At 43.8% G+C, this 21231-nt stretch overlaps 1 protein-coding gene across 2 annotated transcripts in view; it reads left to right on the top strand.

Annotated features, from left to right (window-relative positions):
- Positions 1–18684, top strand: part of EXOC2 (exocyst complex component 2) — a 2261550-nt gene extending 2242866 nt beyond the window's left edge. For both annotated transcript variants that reach the window (XM_044065154.1, XM_044065156.1), the window contains exon 28: positions 18250–18684. In XM_044065154.1, coding sequence (XP_043921089.1) covers positions 18250–18343 — 94 coding nt within the window. In that variant the 3' untranslated portion in view covers positions 18344–18684. The remainder of the gene's footprint in view (positions 1–18249) is intronic.
- Positions 18685–21231: the final 2547 nt, after the last annotated feature.

The following is a 21231-nucleotide window of genomic DNA, read 5'->3' as shown; positions in this document are numbered from 1 at the left end:
GTCACAAGATTCGCTCTCAGGACCCACACTCTCTGTGTTTATTGCTTGGGAGCTTCCCACCTGGATGAGGATTGTTCTTTATGCTCAGCATGAGGACCTGGGGCTCTTTCAGACTATATTTACAAGCATTTACTTGTAGCTCCCCCACTAGCAAATAAATGAGAGAAGAGTAAGGGAGGCAAGTCCAGGGATAAAGACAGAGAAAAAAAAAGGGAAAAAGAGTCATACAAGGAAAAAATCTTCTGATAAGCCCAACGAGAAAGCAGCTCAGATGACAGACTCTGTCACCCTTGTGCCAGTTGGGTCCAGTGCCAAAGCTTTCAAAGTTTCAAGATCTGACTCCTTCATCAGAACCACTTAGGATTTGATCACCTACTCATCCCATTGTGCAAGCAAGACTTTCACCGTAACTGGTCAGTCCTCAGATTTAAACCCTCCTTCACCAAGAGAGGTCCATTCATCAGTCCTTTAGGCTGCCATTGATGGCTTATTCCTTATGTTCCATGCAGTCTTCGAGGAGCCTATCCAAGGCTGAAATGGACAAGAAGATGAGAAAGCTTTTGAGGACCCTCACTCAGTTGGGGGTCCTCCATGTGCCTTCCTCTGTTTGGGGCAGGGAACTGTCCCTTCCACCCCTCCTTTAGTTTCTCCTTTTCTAACCTTCAGTTGTAGTTTCATTGGATCCAAGTGTTTCCCGGGAACTTCTTGTGTTAGATGCAATAGCATGGTTGTCTTTGACTCTGATAATATCTGTAAATCTTTTGACATTGACAACATCACATCTCGATGGGTCCTGTAGCTGAGAGGTCGGACTCAGGGCTAGAGGGTTGGGATTGCCTCCAAGGTTATCAGATCCTTCCCGTCCTCTCAGCACTTCGACAAACTGGCTCGGTCGTCTGCCTAGGGGTAGATTTGTATCAGATCTTAGGACTTGCCCTTGTCAAGGTCTTAGGGTCCAACAGGAATGACTTCAGGACCAGTTTATGCTTTGGCTTTTGAGGTTTTTGACAGAGTTCTGTCTAAATTTTGGAGGAAGTATCCCTTCCAGAGTTAGATCCATCCTGACCTCTGCTGAAATCTTCATCTCCTCCTTCTGTATCCACCAGACAAAGAGTTTCCAGAGGTCTCGAGACAGTTTACAGTATATACTCCCTGTCTGCTTCTAGTCTTCCTCAAAGCTTCCTGACAATGAAGTACACAAGAAACATACTTGCAAAAAGAGGAATTTGGATTCCTCCACCAGGAATCCCTCACTGAGGATACTGATTTCAGGAGAGGAAAGGGTTCCCCTAGATTTCCCTGGAAGACATCTTATTTAAAGATATTCTAGAGTTATTGAGACAGTGTGGGGAAGGTGTATAAATTCCTTCCATCCCAGAGCTGGTTCATCTACTTTCTGAGTGACCCGTCCTGCTGATGAGCTCATTGATTTGGTCTGTCTGTGAGCTTGGAGGGAATCGAATGTGATGGAGTCAGCCCCCTGAAAATTATATAAGTTTTTTGTTTCCCTTAAAGACAGGTCACAGTGAAACAGTGATCCCATGGTGGATTCCATTGTTATCACAGCAGTCACAAAGAAAGAGCTATCAGAGGAGAGTTCTACTGTATAACGCCCTAACAGGAATTCCAGGGCATTGGACAGGTTCAGAAAGCAGGTTTATGCTTCAAAGATATTTACATTACAGGAGATGAATTATTTACCTCTCTTAATGTGCTTTCAGAAGGACCTAATTAATGAACTCTCCAAGTCCCTCTCAGGATCCTTAATTGCAGAGTCCCATAAAGCAGTAGACACATAGTTGTCTACACTGCAGTCACATTCTGTGTCCATACACTTAATGTCCAATGTGCCAGACGTCATTTCTAGAGCACCAGGCAAGGCATTTGTATTTGGTTCCACACTGGATGCATCTCTGTGGTTTTGTGGAGCATTTCAAGACATCCTTCATAAATGCCTTTGTGATGGGTCCACTCTGTTTGGAACCGTGATGAAAGAAATGCTTTCCAGAAGTATATAAGATGGAAAGACCCTGTCTGCCTTCAGGATCCACTTCTCCACCTCCCAAAGGACTTTCTCTAGGAACTAAAAGGGTGGTATGAAACTTTGGTTCCATAAATCACAGGGTTTTGTGATTGCCATGTCTGCTGATAGATGCCAGCAGAGGCAGAGTGTGAATAACAATGGATGTCGCCCTGATGACAGAGTTGGTCTGCAGAACCGAGGGTTTTGAGGTCCCTTCACCCACAAACCCTAACAGTTGTCCTGAAGGGCTGTCTGACTGTGGCACTTTGTATGTAGTTGGGGGGCATTTTGTCTCTGCACTCCATAGCCTGGACACCCATCACCGAAGATACATGGGTGCTTAGAGTAATAACCAGATGTTACATCATTCCTTTTCTTTCCCTGTCTCTAAACTCAAAAACTCTTCCCAACATTCCATCCCCACAGAGAAAGGCAGCAAGGAGGAAGTCCAAGAAGTCATAAAGCTGCTGGACAAGCAAGCCATCTATGAGATCCCAAAAAAACATCAAGAATCTGGACCATATTCAATATTCTTTTGATTTTTAAAGACAAATAGGGGTCACAGGCCCATCTTGGACCTCAGCCACCTAAACCAGTTTGTGAGACAGATGAAATTCCAGATGGTCACAGTTTAGACCATCCTGCTTCTTCTGAGAAAGGGCAACTGGATGTGCTCTGTGGACCTTCAGGATGCCTACTGTCACATAAAGTCAACAGTCCAGAAGGTTCCACTGCTTTTGGTTGGGAGCCAGTCATTTTCAGTTCAGAGCATTGACCCCCCCCCCCCCCAGGTCTTCACCAAATGCATGGGAGTGGCCACAGCTCCTCTCAGACTGCAAGGGTTCTGGGTGTTTCCATATATAGAATACTGGCTCATAACTGCTGCCACCAGGAATCTGCTAGTTCAAGCCATTGATACCTTGCTGCACCTATGCAACCAGTAAGGGATCACGATCAACATGGAAAAATCCAGTTATATTACAAATTGGATTTGCAGTCCAGATGTAGGGCTTTGTTTGGCTCCACCATCTTCTGGAATATATGTCCATGAGATCTCTCAGGGTTTTTGTTAGCTGGGCCCATTAGTTGAAGATGGAACGAAGAGACAACACTGGATGTGAAAGTTATGTACTTGGCATGTCAGATCCATGTTGTCTTCTTCTGTCCTCCTTAACTTTCTCTGAAAGATTGTCACTGTTTATGGGCTCTAGATGGATATAAAGTTAGGGCATTTCAGATATAAAATAACTTCATAATCCAACTATTAGAGCAAATTTAAAAGCTCATTTTTGGCCTAAAATCTCAGGACATTTGCCATTTTACTAATTTTTCATGTCTTTTCCCAGGACATAGTGGCCCAAATAGGGACTGTCCCACTTAAAGCAGGACTGATGGTAATCCTAGTACTGTGTTGATAGAGGGGAATTATAGGTAGAAGGAAGAGTCTGAGCCTTGGATCCAAATGTCTAAAAGCTGCCAGCATCAGATCCAAATGGATCCAATACCCCGTCAGCTGAAGAGCACAGAAGAAGACAACATGGATCTAGCAGTATGGTAATGACATAACTTTCATTTATAAGTTCTGCCTCCATATGTTTGTCCGCACGTTTACCACTAATATAGAGAATTGCCACATATTTTCATTTATTTATATTTAGTTTGTTTGTTAACCTGGATGACCTGATCCAGCTAAAGTATTTCCAGCCAGTGTGTGGGACACTACAGGAGTAAGAAGTAGCAGTTACAACACAATTATCATAATGCTGGCTGTTAAAATGAAAATTAGTTAGATGAAAGCAGAACATCATGAGAGATGTCCATCGTCATGATCATTCCAAAACAACCATGGGTAAATCCTGTGATACTCGCACCCAGGAGTGGATTATTGCTATTATACAATGACATTATTCAAGAAAGAAATGGCTTACCTTTCTTAAATAAATTCATTGTATGATGGCATTTTAATGATGTTCTGCCTTCTTGCCTGTAAAGTGATGTACTGCCCATGCATCTAGCACCTGCATTCTGACATGTGTTCTTCGTGTTTCACTGTTGCAGTCATCACACTTGGGTTATCTGCCTGCAGGTAGCCCTCAGTCGGCCCAATACCAGAGTCTTGGGATTTCTGCATCAGATGCTGTCGCCTCATCCATGACGTCAGGGGTATAAAACATGCAGCCGATGCCATTACATCAGCTTTTCTTGCTGCGCGGGAGCCCGAAGCAGAAGCAGTTCGCAAGTGCCGGTCGGCAGCTACCTGAAATTTTCATTTTTTTTGAGTTTCAAACCTGAAGTCTTCTAAAGCTAAGTACCCCGTTGGGATCTTTTTTTCTTGCTCTAACTGATGTCAGAAAAAGTTAACAGTTGTCTTGCCCGTGGAAAGCAAATACCTCACAGAGATTTTCATTCTTACTGCGTCACCTGTTTAGGCCCAGACCACAACGTCCCTCGCTGTCAGTTTTGTGCCTTGTTCAACGCCCGAACTATTCGTTGTCGGCTATTTTTGTCTCTAAATTCTTTCGCTCTCGTTCTCGGTATTCCGAAATGGCTTTGGTAAGCCATCCAACTACCGATATTCCAAAAAAAAGTAAGGATAAAGACAAAGACAGACCACATAGGTCCAAAACTGTCGACGACGCTTCCGTTAAGCTAGTCACCAGTCCGCCGGTACTCAGTGAGGCACTTTCGCAGCCCCTGTTATCTGCTTCTACAGATTCGCAGGCCTCTACTGAGACCCATTCAGGGTCCGGTATGCAGCAAGATGCTTCTTCAACTATGGAACCTGCGGATGTCTCTACCTTGAATGGGTCCGGAGCAACTGTACAGGCACCGGCTTCTGAGGGTATATTCAGACCTTCTGATGTTCGTATTAAACCGACTACTTCGTTAATGACTAAATCTGCTGAATTTCCCAGGCCCAGAGTTCGCACTACGCCTAGGAAACCGACGACCAAAGCATATTCTCAAGCTCCCATGCCACAGAAACAAATGCTTTGACTGGCTGAAGACCTTGTTACTTTAATTAGGGATAGCCAGCTTTCCCCCTCTAAAAGACAAACAATTGATTTTTCTTCTGATTCTTCAGACCATGAGTCTGATGACTCTGACCCCTGTGATTACCAGGACATACTCTTATCTACCTATGAGGACTCAGATGCAGAGGCTTCAGTTCCCTCAGCCTCCCCCAGAGGACCTTTATTTCGGTGAAACCTTGCATACCCTAAGAGAGCATTTCCGCTGGGAATGCCTGGACTACCCACAATCCAAAAAGAGTCTCAGGGAATTGTTAGCATAGGCCTCTAGCTATTCCCCCTGTCCTTGATATTGTAGATGATGTCTTCATGCAATCCAGTCTTAGCCCTGATACTTTACCACCTGCTCCTAGAAAGCCTGACAGATACTACAGAGTACCTGACTCTCACAAATTTCTCTTTAAAAATCCCACTGCGGATCCAGAGACCATTTCCCAGGGACCTAAAGGTATTAAGGCTTCTACAGCCAAAAACCCTACCCCTTTAAACTGGTATTCTAGGGCTCTAGGCAGATGGGGTAAGAAGGTATGTACCTCTGCAGCTCTTGCCATCAGGGCTTTAAATTGCCAGTTTCACGTGTTGAAGTGCCAGCAGCATATTATTGATCTAATTAAACAAAAAATGTTTTTGATTCCTGATTGTGCAGAAAATAAGGACTTACAAGACTTGATGCATTCTGCTAACCAAGTTGGTAAACATACTTTGCAGTGTGGTTTTGATGCCTTAGAAGCATCTTGCAGGGCTGCTGTCACTGGGTCTGTTCTGAGAAGGCATACTTGACTGAAGGAACAAATTTTGCCAGACCATGTCAAGGCACAATTACTTGATGCTCCGTTAAACCAAGAATGTTTGTTTGGCTCTAAAGCAGAAGTAGTTTTTAAAAAGATGGAGGAAAAAGCTAAATCCATGCAAACTGTTAAAGATTTCTTACAGGTACAGCCCCCTAAATTCAGTAGGCATTGGTTTTCAAAGACCTGGTCCTTTCCAGTCCCTTCCAGACCTTCTCAGCCCAAACCCAGGGGCAACAGACCACAAAGACTTCAGTCTCAGGGTATGCATAGATCTAAACAATGGAGTGCTCCCTCCTCAAAAACTGGGAGTGGTAAGCCACCCCCTATGGAAAAAGTTCACAGTGACTTGTCCTTCATCCTTCCCTGCCATGCCCAAGTACTTGCACCCCTAGAAGGAAAACTCATCCTGCATGCAAAAAACTCGGAGCATATTACCCAGGACTGATGGGTCTTAAACATTGTATCCCAGGGATACAGATTCTCTTTCCACTCTCTGCCAACCCCAAGTGAATTGCCCGACCTTCCTCCAAACCAGTGGACAGAGGCCCAAAAGCAAGTAATTTCTCTTCTCAGTATCAGGGTTATTCAACCTGTGCCAACAGAGTAAAAGGGACAGGGTTTCTACTCCAGGCTGTTCCTGGTGCCCAGGAAAGAGAACTCTTGGTGCCCTATACTGGATCGATCAACCCTAAGCACCTTCCTGGTGGTACCAAAATTCAAAATGCTTACACTCCAGCAGCTCCTTCCTATGCTAGCCAAGGACTCCTGGCTAGTCACCCTAGACTTAAAAGAAGCTTATCTGCACATCCCCATAAGGAAATCTTGCAGGAAATATCTACGTTTCAGGGCAGGCTCTATGCACTATCAGTTCTCTGCACTTCCCTTTGGTTATCTGCTGCGCCCAGGGTATTCACAAAGTGCCTGGCTCCAGCTATTGCAGGCAGAGAAATATTCAAATTTACCCATACTTGGACGAATGTCTGATTCATGCGGACAGTCAGGAATTGCTACTTCAACACCTGACGTTTGTAGAGAGACTCCTAACTTCTCTGGGGTATACCATCAACAAAAAGAAATCACATCTGGTACCCAGCCAAAAGATTGTGTTCCTGGGAGCAAGCTTGAACACAACTTCTCAGATGGCATTCCTCACTCCAGAAAAGCAGGTTTATTTGACAACTTATTTCAAACTACTGGCCACCCAAATCCAGCTATCTGCAAGAAAAATACTGCAAGCCCTAGGGTTCATGGCCTCATGTATTCTACTGATTCCATATGCAAGACTGCATATGAGGAAACTTCAATGGTACTTAAAAAGTCTCTGGTGTCAACATTCCCAGGACCTGGAAACAGTGATTCCTATCATTCCTTGCCTAAGGACAGAGTTCCTTTGGTGGGCAGAGGCTTGCAACCACAACAAGAGACTCCCTTTCTCACAACCCCCCCTGCCATCCAAACTCTGACAACAGACGCATCAGACTGTGCATGGGGGGCTTACATGGCAGGCAAATGCATTCAAGGCAAATGGAGCCCAGGACAAATTCACCTACATATCAATCAAAAAGAAATGTTAGCTGTACAGAATGCACTGACAGCCTTCAAATACCTTATCCTGCCAGGACAACTCCTAATAAAGACAGACAACACCACAGTTATGTGGTACATAAACAAGCAGGGGGGAACTCACTCCAACCCACTCTGCAGGTTAGCCATGGCTTTGTGGAACACAGCCTTAAGCAACCAAGTGCACCTGCAAGCTCATTTCCTGCCAGGCAAACACAATTCACTGGCAGATGACTTAAGCAAAAATCTAATGGACCCAGACAAGTGGAAATTGGAACCAAAGTCATTCAAACTTCTAATACACAGGAGGGGGACACCAGAGGTGGACCTCTTTCTGTCCCCCCAAAACCATCAACTAAACACATTTTGCACCAGAATTCCCCACAGCCAAGCTTGGAAAGTGGATACCCTATCCTTCACATGGGAAAACCTCTCAATCTATGCCTTTCCCCCTCTGCCCCTCCTTCCAAAAGTACTCTTCAAGATCAAACAGGACAGGCCAAGGACAATCCTTATTACACCAGATTGGCCACGCCAGTACTGGTACCCACTCCTGTGCAGTCTGACAGCAGTGCCACCCTGGCACCTACAGCAGACCCCCTCTCTGCTTTCTCAGCAGGAGGGACAGATTTTGCATCCAAAAGACAAACGCCAACTCTCCAATACACAAAACAAAACTCTCAGTAGAAAAAACGCTTTAATACAAAGAGCAGAGCTTTCGGACAAAATCCTTCATCAATACTGATTGAGTATTGATGAAGGATTTTGTCCGAAAGCTCTGCTCTTTGTATTAAAGCGGTTTTTCTACAGATTTTGCATCCTCAGCTGCAAACCCTGAACCTGGCAGCCTGGCTTATTCCCTGAATACATCACCAGCAACACTCAGCATACAGGTGCTGGATGTTATCCTTGAGGCCAGGAGGCCCAGTACTAGGAAATCCTATTCAGAAAAGGGGAATACATACTGTTCTTGGAGCCAGTCTCAAAGGAACGACACAGCCGTGCCCTCCTTACCTCAAATCCTAGATTACCTAGCAGAGCTGCTCCGCAAAGGCCTATCCTTCTCATCAATTAAGATTAATGCCTCTACCATCTCAGCTCATTACAATACTGAGCCACCCCTCTTCTCTCACCCTCTGATCAAACAGTTCCTGAGAGGAGCTAATAACTTAAGACCCCCAAGGAGAGCTACTACTCTTGCCTGGGACCTTACCTTTGTACTAGAGAAGCTCACACTTCCCCCTTTTGAGCCTGCTGCTACAGCAGAGTTAAAATTCCTCTCTTGAAAAACAGCCTTACTGCTAGCCATCACTTCAGCAAGAAGAGTGAGTTACAGGCCCTTATTGCTGTGGAACCCTTCATTATCTTCCATGCGGACAGGGTTTCCCTCAGGACTAACCCATCTTTTATGCCCAAGGTGGTATCCAGTGTGGCTTTAGACCAATCCATCCATTTACCATCCATTTTTCCTAATCCTCAGAATAAAGGGGAAAGGATCCTGCACTCCTTGGACATGCACAGACAGCTCAGGATCTACCTTGACAGGACTAAACCTTTCAGAAAATCTGATCAGCTGATAGTTAGATTTGCTGCAGGGGCAGAAGGCAAGGCCATTTCAAAACAAACCATTTCTAAATGGATAACATACTGCATCCATTTCTGCTACAAACACCAAGGAAAACCTACCCCACAGGGGAGCAGGCCTCATTCCACTAGGGCTACCTGAACCTCTACAGCTTTTCTCACATGAGTCCCTAAAAGGGACATCCTGGAAGCTGCAACCTGGAGCTCTGTACACATCTTCACCAAGCATTACCGCTTACCTATCTTTTCTAAATCCAGAGTTGGATTTGCCACAGCTGTCTTACAAGGCCTGCTAGCCAGCCCTACTACTTCTTGACTGCCTCCACCCTTCCTCAGCTTTGGGAATCAACCCAAGTGTGATGACTGCAACAGTGAAACGTGAAGAACATAGTACAGTTGTGTACACCTACCATAAATGTAGATGTTTGTGTGCTTTCACTGTTGCAGTCCTGGTTACTTTCCCTCCAGCCCCCTGTCTTTCTATACTTTCTACCTATCCTCTTTTTTGGCCATATCTTATGGAAATGGTATTTACTTTTTACTGGAGGTGTTCCACAACATTTGATTGCTTCCTATTTTGGGGGCTCCTGACATCTGGGGCAAGAAAAACCGATGTAATGGCGTCGGCTGCATGTTTTATAACCTTGACGACCTGACGTCATGGATGAGCTGACGCAGAAATCCCGAAAATTCTGGTATTCAGGCCAACTGAGAGCTACCTGCAGGCAGATAACCCAAGTGTGATGACTGCAACTGTGAATACACTCGAACATCTACTTTTATGGTAAGTGTACACAACTGTACTTTCTGCAGTATGTCGTTGATTTGCAAGAGAATGATGGAGAAGAAAACAGCTCCATATCAGTTTGTCTCTCACCATCTGTCATTTTTTTTTCTGTTACTGTGAATTATGAAACTGTAATATCTGGCACTGTCTGACACAAACCCCCAGTAATTTATTAGAAAATCAAAAAAAATTTGAAAGACATGGAAAAAATATGAGGAAAATCAGGGATGTCTTTCAAAACTATGGACAGCTGAGGTGGTTACTGGTAGTACAGTCGATTGTAGATGGAAACCATTCCTCTGCCTTTTCCATAGATCTGCAGAAAGTCCTGTTTACTATCATATCGTCACACCGACATTGTGCGAGTATTCAGATTTCTGAATCAAAATATCGGAAATCACAAGAACAAACAAACTAAATGTAGAATGCAGCATTTCGGTAAAGTCGACATCTCAGAAATGTCGACTTTACCAAATATACTACACTTCTGGTCAACAATAGCAAAATGCTTTTGCAGGGGGGCAAGCTCCCTTGCACTGCCCACACCCCCTGCTACACATATATATATATATATATATATATATATATATATATATATATATATATACATATATATATATATATATATATATATACACATATATATATATATATATATATATATATATATATATACACACACACACATATACGTACTCCGAGATCGCACTACAGTGAGGGGAAAGGGTACATTTCCGATCCCCACTATAGTGCAATCTACATTCAAAATGTTGAGATGCACAACAGCAAATGCACACTAGCATTTGCTGTTGTGCATTTCAACATTTTTTTTCGTTATTTCAAATTTTCAAATTGGGCGATCGGACATACGGAATTCAAATGAAGTGCAATCGCCCTTTTGAATGTAAACCGAAAGTCTCCAATTTTTCTCTTATTTTGCCCTGTCCCATGTAAAATATGTTAGGAATGGTGGTATTCAACATATCCCAGTCGAAAGTCTTCCTGCTGAAAAATACCTCAGTGGCTGGATGACTTTCTTTTGGTATATGCTTGTGTTACGATGGAGATGACATGCTGTTTGGGCTGTCTAGTCCGCATGCACATTTTTGAATAATCATGATCTTTTTTGTAAAATAGTCACTATTCAGTGGTCAGCTGTTACATATAAAAATAAAACACTAAAAATAATACAAGAAACTAGATTTTAAAACAAACATACATCCATGTGGTATGTAGTAATTCTTTGAAGTAGCTCAAGTTAGAAATGAGAGAGGAAAATGGATTTAGTTGCTAAGAAGAAGAGGTAAGGGACATAAAATAAGAGAGGATGTGATGAGGTAAGCATTAGAGAGTGGAGGTGTTTTATTTTAACTGTCTCAGAGGGCTGATCACAAATGATCAAGTTCAATCTGAGTCTGGGAAAAGTACAACAATAAAATTTATATAACACAGGTAGAGTATCTGTGTAATGCAACAATAAGGTAAGTATAGTTAAGCATCCAGTATGAGGACTTATTTACATTACACAGCTGATTGAAATGAGGTTATACATTATGGAGAAGTTATGTGGAGAAGTTAGTTCAAGAGAATCAAATATTGAGCTAAGTGCAACATATAATAAGAGTGATATAGAGAAGTAAGAAAGTTGTCTGACAGTATAGACTTTGACCTTATGTTTGTGAGGTAATACATCAGCAGTGGTAAGGCATGAGCACAGCTAAATGAAAAATGGCATAAGGTGAAGCTGTTATCCAAGGAAACAGGTTGTCGATAGAGAAGGAGAAGGAGCAGTGAGTCGAAGATAGTCCTGAGGAAAGTAGATTGTGGTGGCGGCAAGCAGTACAACAATATTGAGAATAATCCTATCAGTTAGGAAATTATTAAAGTGGAAATTAATTAAACAGGGTTAAGTGCTAAGGAACAGCTGTAGGTGGATAACTTTAGTTTTTCATGTTCATTGAGCCATTGAAAATACAATACAGTCCATCAGCTGACCATCACAGGCCTAGACAATAAACTATGATCAAAAGTTTCCACCAGTCTAGGAAGGCAACATATGCACCCTGGGGAGAATTTGAGGCTACCCAGTTATCTGGGTTTACCTTGAAAAATCCAAGGTGTTGTGTACTGGAAATTTGCTCCAGAGGTAGAGGATTTATTGGGATGCCAATCTCTCATGCCAAAAAAAAAATTAATCTAAGCACCTGGACTGAGAATTGAACCTTCTGATAACTGAGAAATAAAGGTAAGTGTACAGTCAGTTGATCCTGTGTTCCCTGTTGTGTACATCAAGAGACTACATTTGGTTCAACTTATGCCACAGAAAGTTTAATCTCATCATCTCATCGTGAAGATCCAAGCATTGTATGCTTACAGCAAAGAGGTGTTCTTTGTTCAGGGAGTATTAGAGCCATTTTAGCTGATAAGAGAGAGAAATTGGACATTTGAGGAAAGAAAAAAAATTTGGCCTTTGATTTTCAATACGAGAACTTTTTCCATCTTTAAACAGTATCTTTCAATGATGTTCATCGTGCATACAGCTGCAGTCATAACAGATGGGTTATCCTGCCGTCAGGCGGGTCCTCGGTCGGCCGAATTCCAAAGTCTAGGTCCGGCGTCGGTTGTCGTCGCTTCTTCCCTGATGTCAGTGCGGCAGGGGTATAAAAGAGGCAGCCGACGCCATTTTCTTCAGTCTTTCTTGCCGCGCGGTGCCCGAAGCAGAAGCAGTTCACAAGTGCCGGTCGGCCAGCTCCTGAGATTTACGAAAGTATTTCAGCCGAAGTCTTCTTGAAAGCTAAGTACCCCATTGGGGAAACTTTTCTTGCTTCAGACCGATGTCAGATAAAGTTAATAATTGCATTTCATGTGGGAAGCAAATACCGCATAAGGATTTCCACTCTTTCTGTATACCTTGCTTAGGCCCAGACCATGACGTCTCGGACTGCCGTTTTTGTGCTAGATTCAATAAGCGCACTATTAAGCGTCAGGCGGAGTTCGCCCTTCACTTTTTTGGCAAAAATTTAATTATATTATGTCGTCGGATACTCCAACTCCAGTTTTGAGCTAAAAACGCAAAGATAAGGACCGACATACGAGGTCCGCACCACCTACTGAAGCCACGCTAAGGCCGACTACCGGTTCTCCGGTACTCAGCGAGGCGCCTACGCAGCCCCTGAGTACCGATGACAATGCATTACCGGTGTCTTCAGTACCCGAGGTCACAGGCTCCTCGGCCCCCATTCCTACTACAGATCCCGACGCCACTCCTGGCGGGGAAACTCAGAATTTAGACCGGCCTGCCTTTTCTCAAGGGGTCTTCAGGCCTTCCTCCTTCTCTATTAAAGCCTTCACTAAATCTAAAGCAGCCATGAAAACCAAAAAACAGGTTCCTCAGACCCCCTCTCAAGGCACCATGCCTAAAAAACAGATGCTTAAAATGGCTGAGGACTTGATTACTCTTATCAGGGGTTCTCAACCCCCCTCTGACAAAAGGCCCAGATTACAGGAAGACTACCCTTCCTCAGATCAAGCTTCTATTACCTCAGAACTATCTGAGGACCAGGATTATGCCTATCCTCCATTCGAAGACTCTGATGCGGAGGAGTCTATTCCCTCGGTCTCCCCCCCCTGAGGACTTCTCTTTTGGGGAAACCCTGCATACATTGAGGGAACACTTTCACTGGGAAGGCCAAGATTACTCAGGTTCCAAGAAAAGGCTCAGGGAATTTCTTCTGCTCCCCCAGCATAGGCCTCTGGCTATCCCTCCTGTTTTAGATATATTGGATGATGTGTACACAGAAGCCAGCCTTAATCCAGATTCTTTGCCTCCAGCTCCTGTTAAACCAGACAGGTATTACCGGGTTCCTGATTCTCACCAGTTCCTATATAAAAGCCATACTGCTGACCCAGAAACAATTTCACAGGGTCCCAAGGGAATTAAGGCCTCTACTGCTAAAAACCCATTACCTTCAGAGAGAGATTCCAGAGCTTTAGAAAGGTGGGGGAAAAAGTGTACACCTCGGCCACTTTAACCATGAGGGCATTAAACTGTCAGTTCCATATGTTAAAGTATCAACAGTTTTTGATATCTCAGCTGAAAAGCAAGATGACACACCCAGAACAACCAGATAAGTTGCAGGATTTGTTGCATGGTGTAGAGCAAGTGGTTAAACATACTTTGCAGTGTGGTTTTGATGCTTTAGAGGCCTCATGTAGAGCTGCTGTTACGGGTTCTGTTATACGTAGGCATGCTTGGCTCAAAGAGCAAACCTTACCAGATCATGTCAAAGCTAAATTATTAGATGCACCTCTTCAAAAAGATGTATTGTTTGGTGTTAAAGCTGAGGAGGTGCTAAAGAAAATGGAGGAAAAAGCAAAATCAATGCAAACAGTGAAAGATTTCCTGCAGGTACAGCCTCCACATTTCAGCAGAAACTGGCCTTCAAAAAATTGGTCCTTTCCAGCCACGGACAGACCTCAAAGGGGCAGATACAGGCGCCCAAGGAGTAGAGGGCAACCTCAAGGATCTTTCAGAGCCAGACAGTGGCAAGCACCAACCCCAAGAGGTGGAGAAGATAGATCACAGTCTTTTAGAAAACAGACACAATGACTTCCCCCTACACCTGCCAAGCAAAGCTTTAATGGCAGCACCTTTGGGCGGAAAACTGTCATTATTCTCAAAAAATTGGCATATTGTTACAAAAGACAAATGGATTCTGGCCATTATAGACAGAGGCTACAGGCTCCACTTTCACACCCTTCCAAAAATGAGAGGCATGCCAAACCTGCCACAAAATCAAAGGGCAGAGGCACAAAAACAAGTTTCAGCTCTCATGGACATGAAAGCAATTCAAGAGGTACCTGCAAAAGAACAAGGTCAAGGGTTTTATTCCAGACTATTCCTGGTACCAAGGAAAGACAAAGATTGGAGACCTATCTTAGACTTATCCATCCTAAACACATATCTACAGGTGCCAAAATTCAAGATGCTCACATTACAGCAGCTTCTTCCCATGCTGGGCAAGGAGTCTTGGCTGGTAACATTGGACCTCAAGGAGGCATACCTGCATGTCCCTATCAGACAAGATTGCAGAAGATACCTCAGATTTCTTGCAGGTTCAACCCATTACCAATTCTCTGCATTGCCCTTTGGCTTATCTACTGCGCCCAGAGTGTTTACGAAATGCCTGGCATCAGTAATCGCCTTCTGCAGACTACAAGGGATACAAATCTACCCATATCTGGACAACTGCCTAATCCAAGCGGACAGCAAGGACATACTACTGCAGCACCTGGCGTTTGTAATAAAACTGTTGAACTTCCTGGGATACACAGTCAACAAAAAGAAATCAAAACTAATACCCTCTCAACAAATAATTTTCCTGGGTGCCAGCTTGGATACAACCACCCAGAAGGCCTACCTCACGCCAGACAAGCAAGGGCAACTGTCTCAATACTTCAGAAAAATGGCAACTTACACCAGGCTAACTGCAAGGAAAGTCCTGCAGGCTCTGGGATTCATGGCATCTTGCATCCTACTAATCCCATGTGCAAAGCTGCATATGAGGAAACTTCAATGGTACCTGAAAAACTTATGGTCTCAACACAGCCACAGCTTGGAAGCAATTATACCACTCATTCCATGCCTTCAAAAGGAATTTTTATGGTGGACTCAAGCTTGCCAAAGAAACACAGGTCTTCCATTCTGTGTACCTCAAGCAACTCAAATCATCACTACAGACGCCTCAGACTACGCCTGGGGAGCACACATGACAGATCAGTGCATTCAGGGAAAATGGACCCGAAAAGAGAAGCACCTTCACATCAACCAAAAGGAAATGCTAGCCGTGCAAAAGGCTATTATGACCTTCAAAGACCTACTGCATCCAGGCCAGCTATTGATAAGGACAGACAACACCACAGTGATGTGGTACATAAACAAACAGGGGGGAACTCATTCATACCCCCTGTGCAGGCAAGCCATGACCCTATGGAACACAGCACTGGAATTGCAAATTCAACTACAGGCACAATTCCTGCCAGGGAAGGAAAAGACACTGGCAGACAACCTAAGCAGAAATACGACAGATCCACACGAATGGAAGTTGCATCCTCAAGTTTTCACAAAGATAACTCAGGCATGGGGACAGCCAGACATAGATCTCTTTGCTACCCATAGAAATTGCCAGTTGAAAAAATTTTGTTCAAGGACCTACCATCCACAGGCCTGGAAAGTGGATGCACTTTCCTTCAATTGGGCAACATTGACAGTCTATGCCTTCTCGCCTCTTCCTCTGCTGCCCAAAGTTCTATTAAAAGCTAGAGCAGAGAGGCCGAAAATGATTCTCATTGCTCTAGTCTGGCCAAGACAACACTGGTATCCGCTCCTGAAGATCCTGACACATTCCCCACCATGGATCCTACCTCTAGTCCCTCTTCTGCTGTCCCAGCACAACTACAAAACACTTCACAACAATCTCAAGACTCTAAACCTAGCTGCATGGAGAATTCCTTGATTTCCCAACAGTTTCTCCTCTCCAAGGAGGTGCAGGATGTCATCTTGGAGGCCAGAAGACCTTCTACTAGAAAGGCCTACTCCGCCAAATGGAAACGATTTTGTGCCTGGAATCAAGAAAAGGGACAGAATCCTTTGGTAATAAATATACCTCAAATTTTACAGTACCTAGCTGAGATGTTAAACAATGGACTTTCCTTCTCCTCCATCAAGATCCACGCTTCAGCCATTTCTGCACAATACAACACAGATCCTCCTTTATTCTCTCACCCTCTCTTAAGGCAGTTCCTCAGAGGGGCAAAGAATATAAAACCCCCAAGGAAACCACCAGTCCCTGCTTGGGACCTCAACTTCGTATTGGAAAAGCTGACCCTTCCTCCCTTCGAGCCAGCTTCTTCAACAGAGTTACAGTACTTGTCATGGAAAACAGCCTTTCTTCTGGCTATCACCTCATCACGCAGGGTTTCGGAGCTACAGGCCCTCATGGCTTTGCAACCATTCATCATTTTCCATCAGGACAGAGTTTCCTTACGAACCAACCCTACCTTTATGCCAAAGGTAGTATCCAGTGTAGCTTTGAATCAGACTATCCACTTACCTACCTTTTATCCTAATCCACAAAACAAAGGGGAAAGACTACTACATTCCTTGGACATTCACAGACAACTTCGTTACTATTTGGACAGAACAAGGCCATTCAGGAAATCTGAGCAACTCTTTGTGTCCTATGCTGCAGGTGCTCAGGGAAAGGCTATTTCCAAACAGACAATTTCAAAATGGATAGCCCACTGCATACGCTTTTGTTACTCACTTCATGGAAAAACTGTGCCTGCATGCATCAGATCCCACTCCACCAGAGCCACAGCTACCTCTGCAGCCTTCCTCAGGGGGGTCCCTACCAAGGACATTTTGGAAGCAGCCACCTGGAGTTCAGTGCATACTTTCTCCAAGCACTATCACCTCCCACTGTACTCAAAATCTAGAGTGGGCTTTGCCACAGCAGTCCTGCAGGGCATCCTAGCCCCTCCTAGTTCCACTTAGTGCCTACCACCCTTACTTAGCTTTGGGATTCTACCCATCTGTTATGACTGCAGCTGTATGCACGATGAACATAGTACAGTTCTGTACCTACCATAAATGTAGATGTTCGAGTGCTCATACAGCTGCAGTCCAGGTTTCCCTCCCTCCATCCCCTCTTAGGACAGGCCTTATGACAAATACTTTTCATATAACCTTTTTGGGGTATTCTTTTATGGTGTATTTGCTTGCAACTACTGTTTTTAATTTATCAACATTGCATCTTTGCATAACATTATGTTTGCCTTCCTTCTCGTGGCACCTGACATCTGGGGCAAGAAAAACTGAAGAAAATGGTGTCGGCTGCATCTTTTATACCCCTGCCGCACTGACGTCAGGGAAGAAGCAACGACAATGGACACCGGACCTAGACTTTGGAATTCGGCCGACCGAGGACCCGCCTGACGGCAGGATAACCCATCTGTTATGACTGCAGCTGTATGAGCACTCGAACATCTACATTTATGGTAGGTACAAAACTGTACTTTTGTCACATTTACATTTTTTGATATTGGGTGATGCCTTTTCAAATGGTTCTTAACCACTCCTCTCAGCTGCTGTATATTTGAAATAGTGATATGTTTTTTGCCTTCAGGTTTCCCTTGGTTGTCTTACATGGTTTACTAATTTACTGTCATTGTCATAAGGTTAGGCCTGTTTAAAAGTGCATACATTGGTAAGTAAGCCTATAAAGAGATTCCCAATTGCCAGCAAGGTGGAGTCCAGCATCTGAAGAATTGTTCTAAAAACTAAAAATCCTATTTCTGTCATTCTACTAAGATTTTTGAAGACTGCCGCAGTGATTTTTTAAAGCTCCAAAGCTGATAGTGAATACTAACAGCATCTTCTATCTGTACTTACTTTTTTGTATTTTTCAGGTTGCTTGAAGAACTCCTGAATACATTTAAAAGCAGTATGCACCTACAACTAACTTGTTTTCAAGCTGAATCTTCAGGCGTAGTGAAAACATGAGCAGCAACATTCAAGATTTTCAAAAGATTTGCACTGGAAATAGGACTTTGCATCATTTCTTGTCTTGTGTTCTCATCTTAGGAATTATTCCATTTATTTTAAGATATTCTGATGCTCAAGACTGTCATGCACATTCTACATACATTGCTTCTGTTTGTTTGCTTTCACATGCCTGGAAAAGCGTACAGAACCAAACTTGCAGATATTACAGATGTTCGTGGGAAACGCATCTAAAAATGTCCTGCTACCAAGTTAAACATGAAATTGCTTGGTTTGCTTTCCCGATGAAATAATGTGCTATACAGTGTATGTGATTAAAATATATTGTCACTGTATATTAACCTCTGTTGTCTTCATTTTGCAGTTATTTATTTATTTTGTCCTTGAGAATTTTCACAACTTTTACACACATAGAGTTGAAAAAAGAACCTGATTTGTCAGAAGACATTTTGAATGAGTTATTGAAAGATTTATGTATGATATTAGAGAGACTGCAAATTTCTAGCTAGTGTTTTTGCTCACTTTCACATTGTGTGTTATTATTCTCCCCCCTAGATCTGATTTTGTCTTCTTCATTCCTCCTCACCTTCGGATCCAGCTCGGCCGCATTCTGCAGATTGGATCTGACTCTCAAGCCCCCCCCCCCCACTCATAATGCCCTACATCCACCCAAGTACCTCAGATCTTGTTTGCCGCTTCAGCGTCTGGGCGTGGGTCTTGTGCGCTCAAGCTGTGGAAATTTTTCAGTAGAGAATTTGTGCTAGTTTATTTCTAAGTCCTCCCGCCCTTATTTCTTCTTTCCCTTTCTCTTGTGTGTGTGCGTGCAATAATCTATTTTTCTACTTTCTGTCTATATACTAGTATATATATATTTATATATATAAAGTTTTGTTAGTTAATTCTTGTTGAAAGTTCTTTCTAAGCTCTTCCTATAGCTAAATTTAAATTTATAGTTAAAATTATAGTTACATTTATAGCTTAACTAATAGTTAGCTTTAGAATAAGTATTATAGCGGTTAGTTTGGCCTTTTTTTTTTATTTATTTATTTTTTTTTTTTGCGGGCTTTAATTTTGTTGTAGCAGACAAGCCTTCGCTTGGTTTGAAATGTTGCAGTTCTTGTGGGCATAAAATCCCTAACCAGGATTCCCACAAGGAGTGCTTATATTGTTTGGAACTGATCATTTGAAAGCAGATTGCACTGTCTGTGCTTCTTTCAGTCCGTGAGAGCTGGCCGATAAAAACTATAAATTGATTCTTAGGGGCTTTCTTCCCTCCTCAGCTCCAGAGGCTCAGACCCTTTCTTTGGCTTCTTCATCAACTTCCCCGAAAGAGGCAAAAAAGAGATCTCTGCCGGTCTCCCCAAGGGACTCTCTCAAGCCTGAGACGAAGTCAAAGAAGACTTCATATCTGGTTCTCTTGGATCCGAAGCAGTTACCTCCCCCTTCAGATTCATCAGCATCTTTGGGACCAGGGGTATCATTACTGTATCATCTCCTCTCTTGCCTCCTGTCAGATCCAGTGTCTTAAGATCTGAGATCCTTGACTGAGTCACTGGCTCATTCTATTAAATGTAGACATATAGAGGATAATGAGGAGATTCCTCAAGGCCCAGATCCAGTTGCGGGTAATCTTGGCTCTGTCCCCTGTCAGATCCATGAGCTACCCCGGCCATACCATTAGAACTCCTTCTCTGATCTGACCTTTGGTTTCAGAGTTACTGGATCTGGAAATGCCATGTGTCGGGCACGGTTTTGGGGAAGCTTACTTCCTCAGTGCCAAGGGTTGTCCTTGATTAGCCCTGTTCCGTTCCTCTTGGAGCAGAATGAGTCTCAGAGCCATGGTGTTGGTGCTGGGTCCAGGGGAATGGGATCGTCTTGTCTTTATCAGAGCCATCTCTTCCCCTAGCTGCCTTGGCACTTGACAGCTCGGGTCTGGTCCTTTCTGGAGATTGTGCATCTGGGGTGAGCCCTGGCTGTTTTACCTCTGAGGCTTCAGCTTCTAGGGAGACAGAAAGGGCCTCTCCCGGTCAGTTGACTTTTCAGGTAGTGGAGAGGGTTTTCTCCCAAGTTGGAGATCTGTTGACACGTCCCACAATCCACCCCTGTACCCCCATCAGATTGAGGCTTTGAGCCCACTCATCCTCCCATGAGTTTACCTTTCCCGAGCGTCCTCCAACATCTCCCTGGTCAAGAGGGATCACTTTCTTCTGACACTTCCCCAGAGTACTCAACTGAAGAAGTCCCTCGGAAGAAGATGTGCAAAAGGAGGCACATTGACTCCCCCATTGGAGTCTTTAACCAAGGACAATGACTTCGATGAGGGGGAAGGATCCCCACCTGAGGACGTCTCCTTCAGGGACATCCTAGATATCCTGAAGCAAAAAGGTGGGTGGTCTGCCCAGCCTCCTTCTAAGGAGTCAGTTCTCTTGGGAGGCATTCATGATGGGTTCATCTACGTCATGGGTGACCTCCCTGGCAGACATCCAGGTTGATTTGGTATCTGCCGGGCATAGAATGAACCAGACATAATTGAGTCAATACCCAAGTGACTCAATAGGTTCCTGGTACCCCCAGCAGATACAAAACATTGGAGTAAGGGTCCCTTTGTTGATGCCATCATGGTGGCAGCAGCCACTAACAAAGAACTGGCAGAGGAAACTGCCAATGTCCAACTGCCTAGCAAGGAATCTAGAGTGTTGGACAGGATTGGGAAGCCCATTTAAGGCTCAGCCACCTTTGTACTGAGGATGCTGAACTACCTTGCCCATTTTACCCACCTTCAGAGAGATCTGATCAATGAGCTCTCAGCATCTCTGTTAGAGTCCATGCCTGCAGAAGAATATAAAAAAGTTTTTCCCAAGCTGGCCACTCTATCATTGCCAGCTCAT

This window comes from Protopterus annectens, chromosome 3.part0 (assembly GCF_019279795.1).
Source record: "Protopterus annectens isolate FY-2018-M chromosome 3.part0, PAN1.0, whole genome shotgun sequence".
In the NCBI taxonomy this organism is placed as follows: Eukaryota; Metazoa; Chordata; order Ceratodontiformes; family Protopteridae; genus Protopterus; species Protopterus annectens.
The sequence above is the reverse complement of the archived record's forward strand: the minus strand, read 5'-3'. Positions and strand labels throughout refer to the sequence as shown.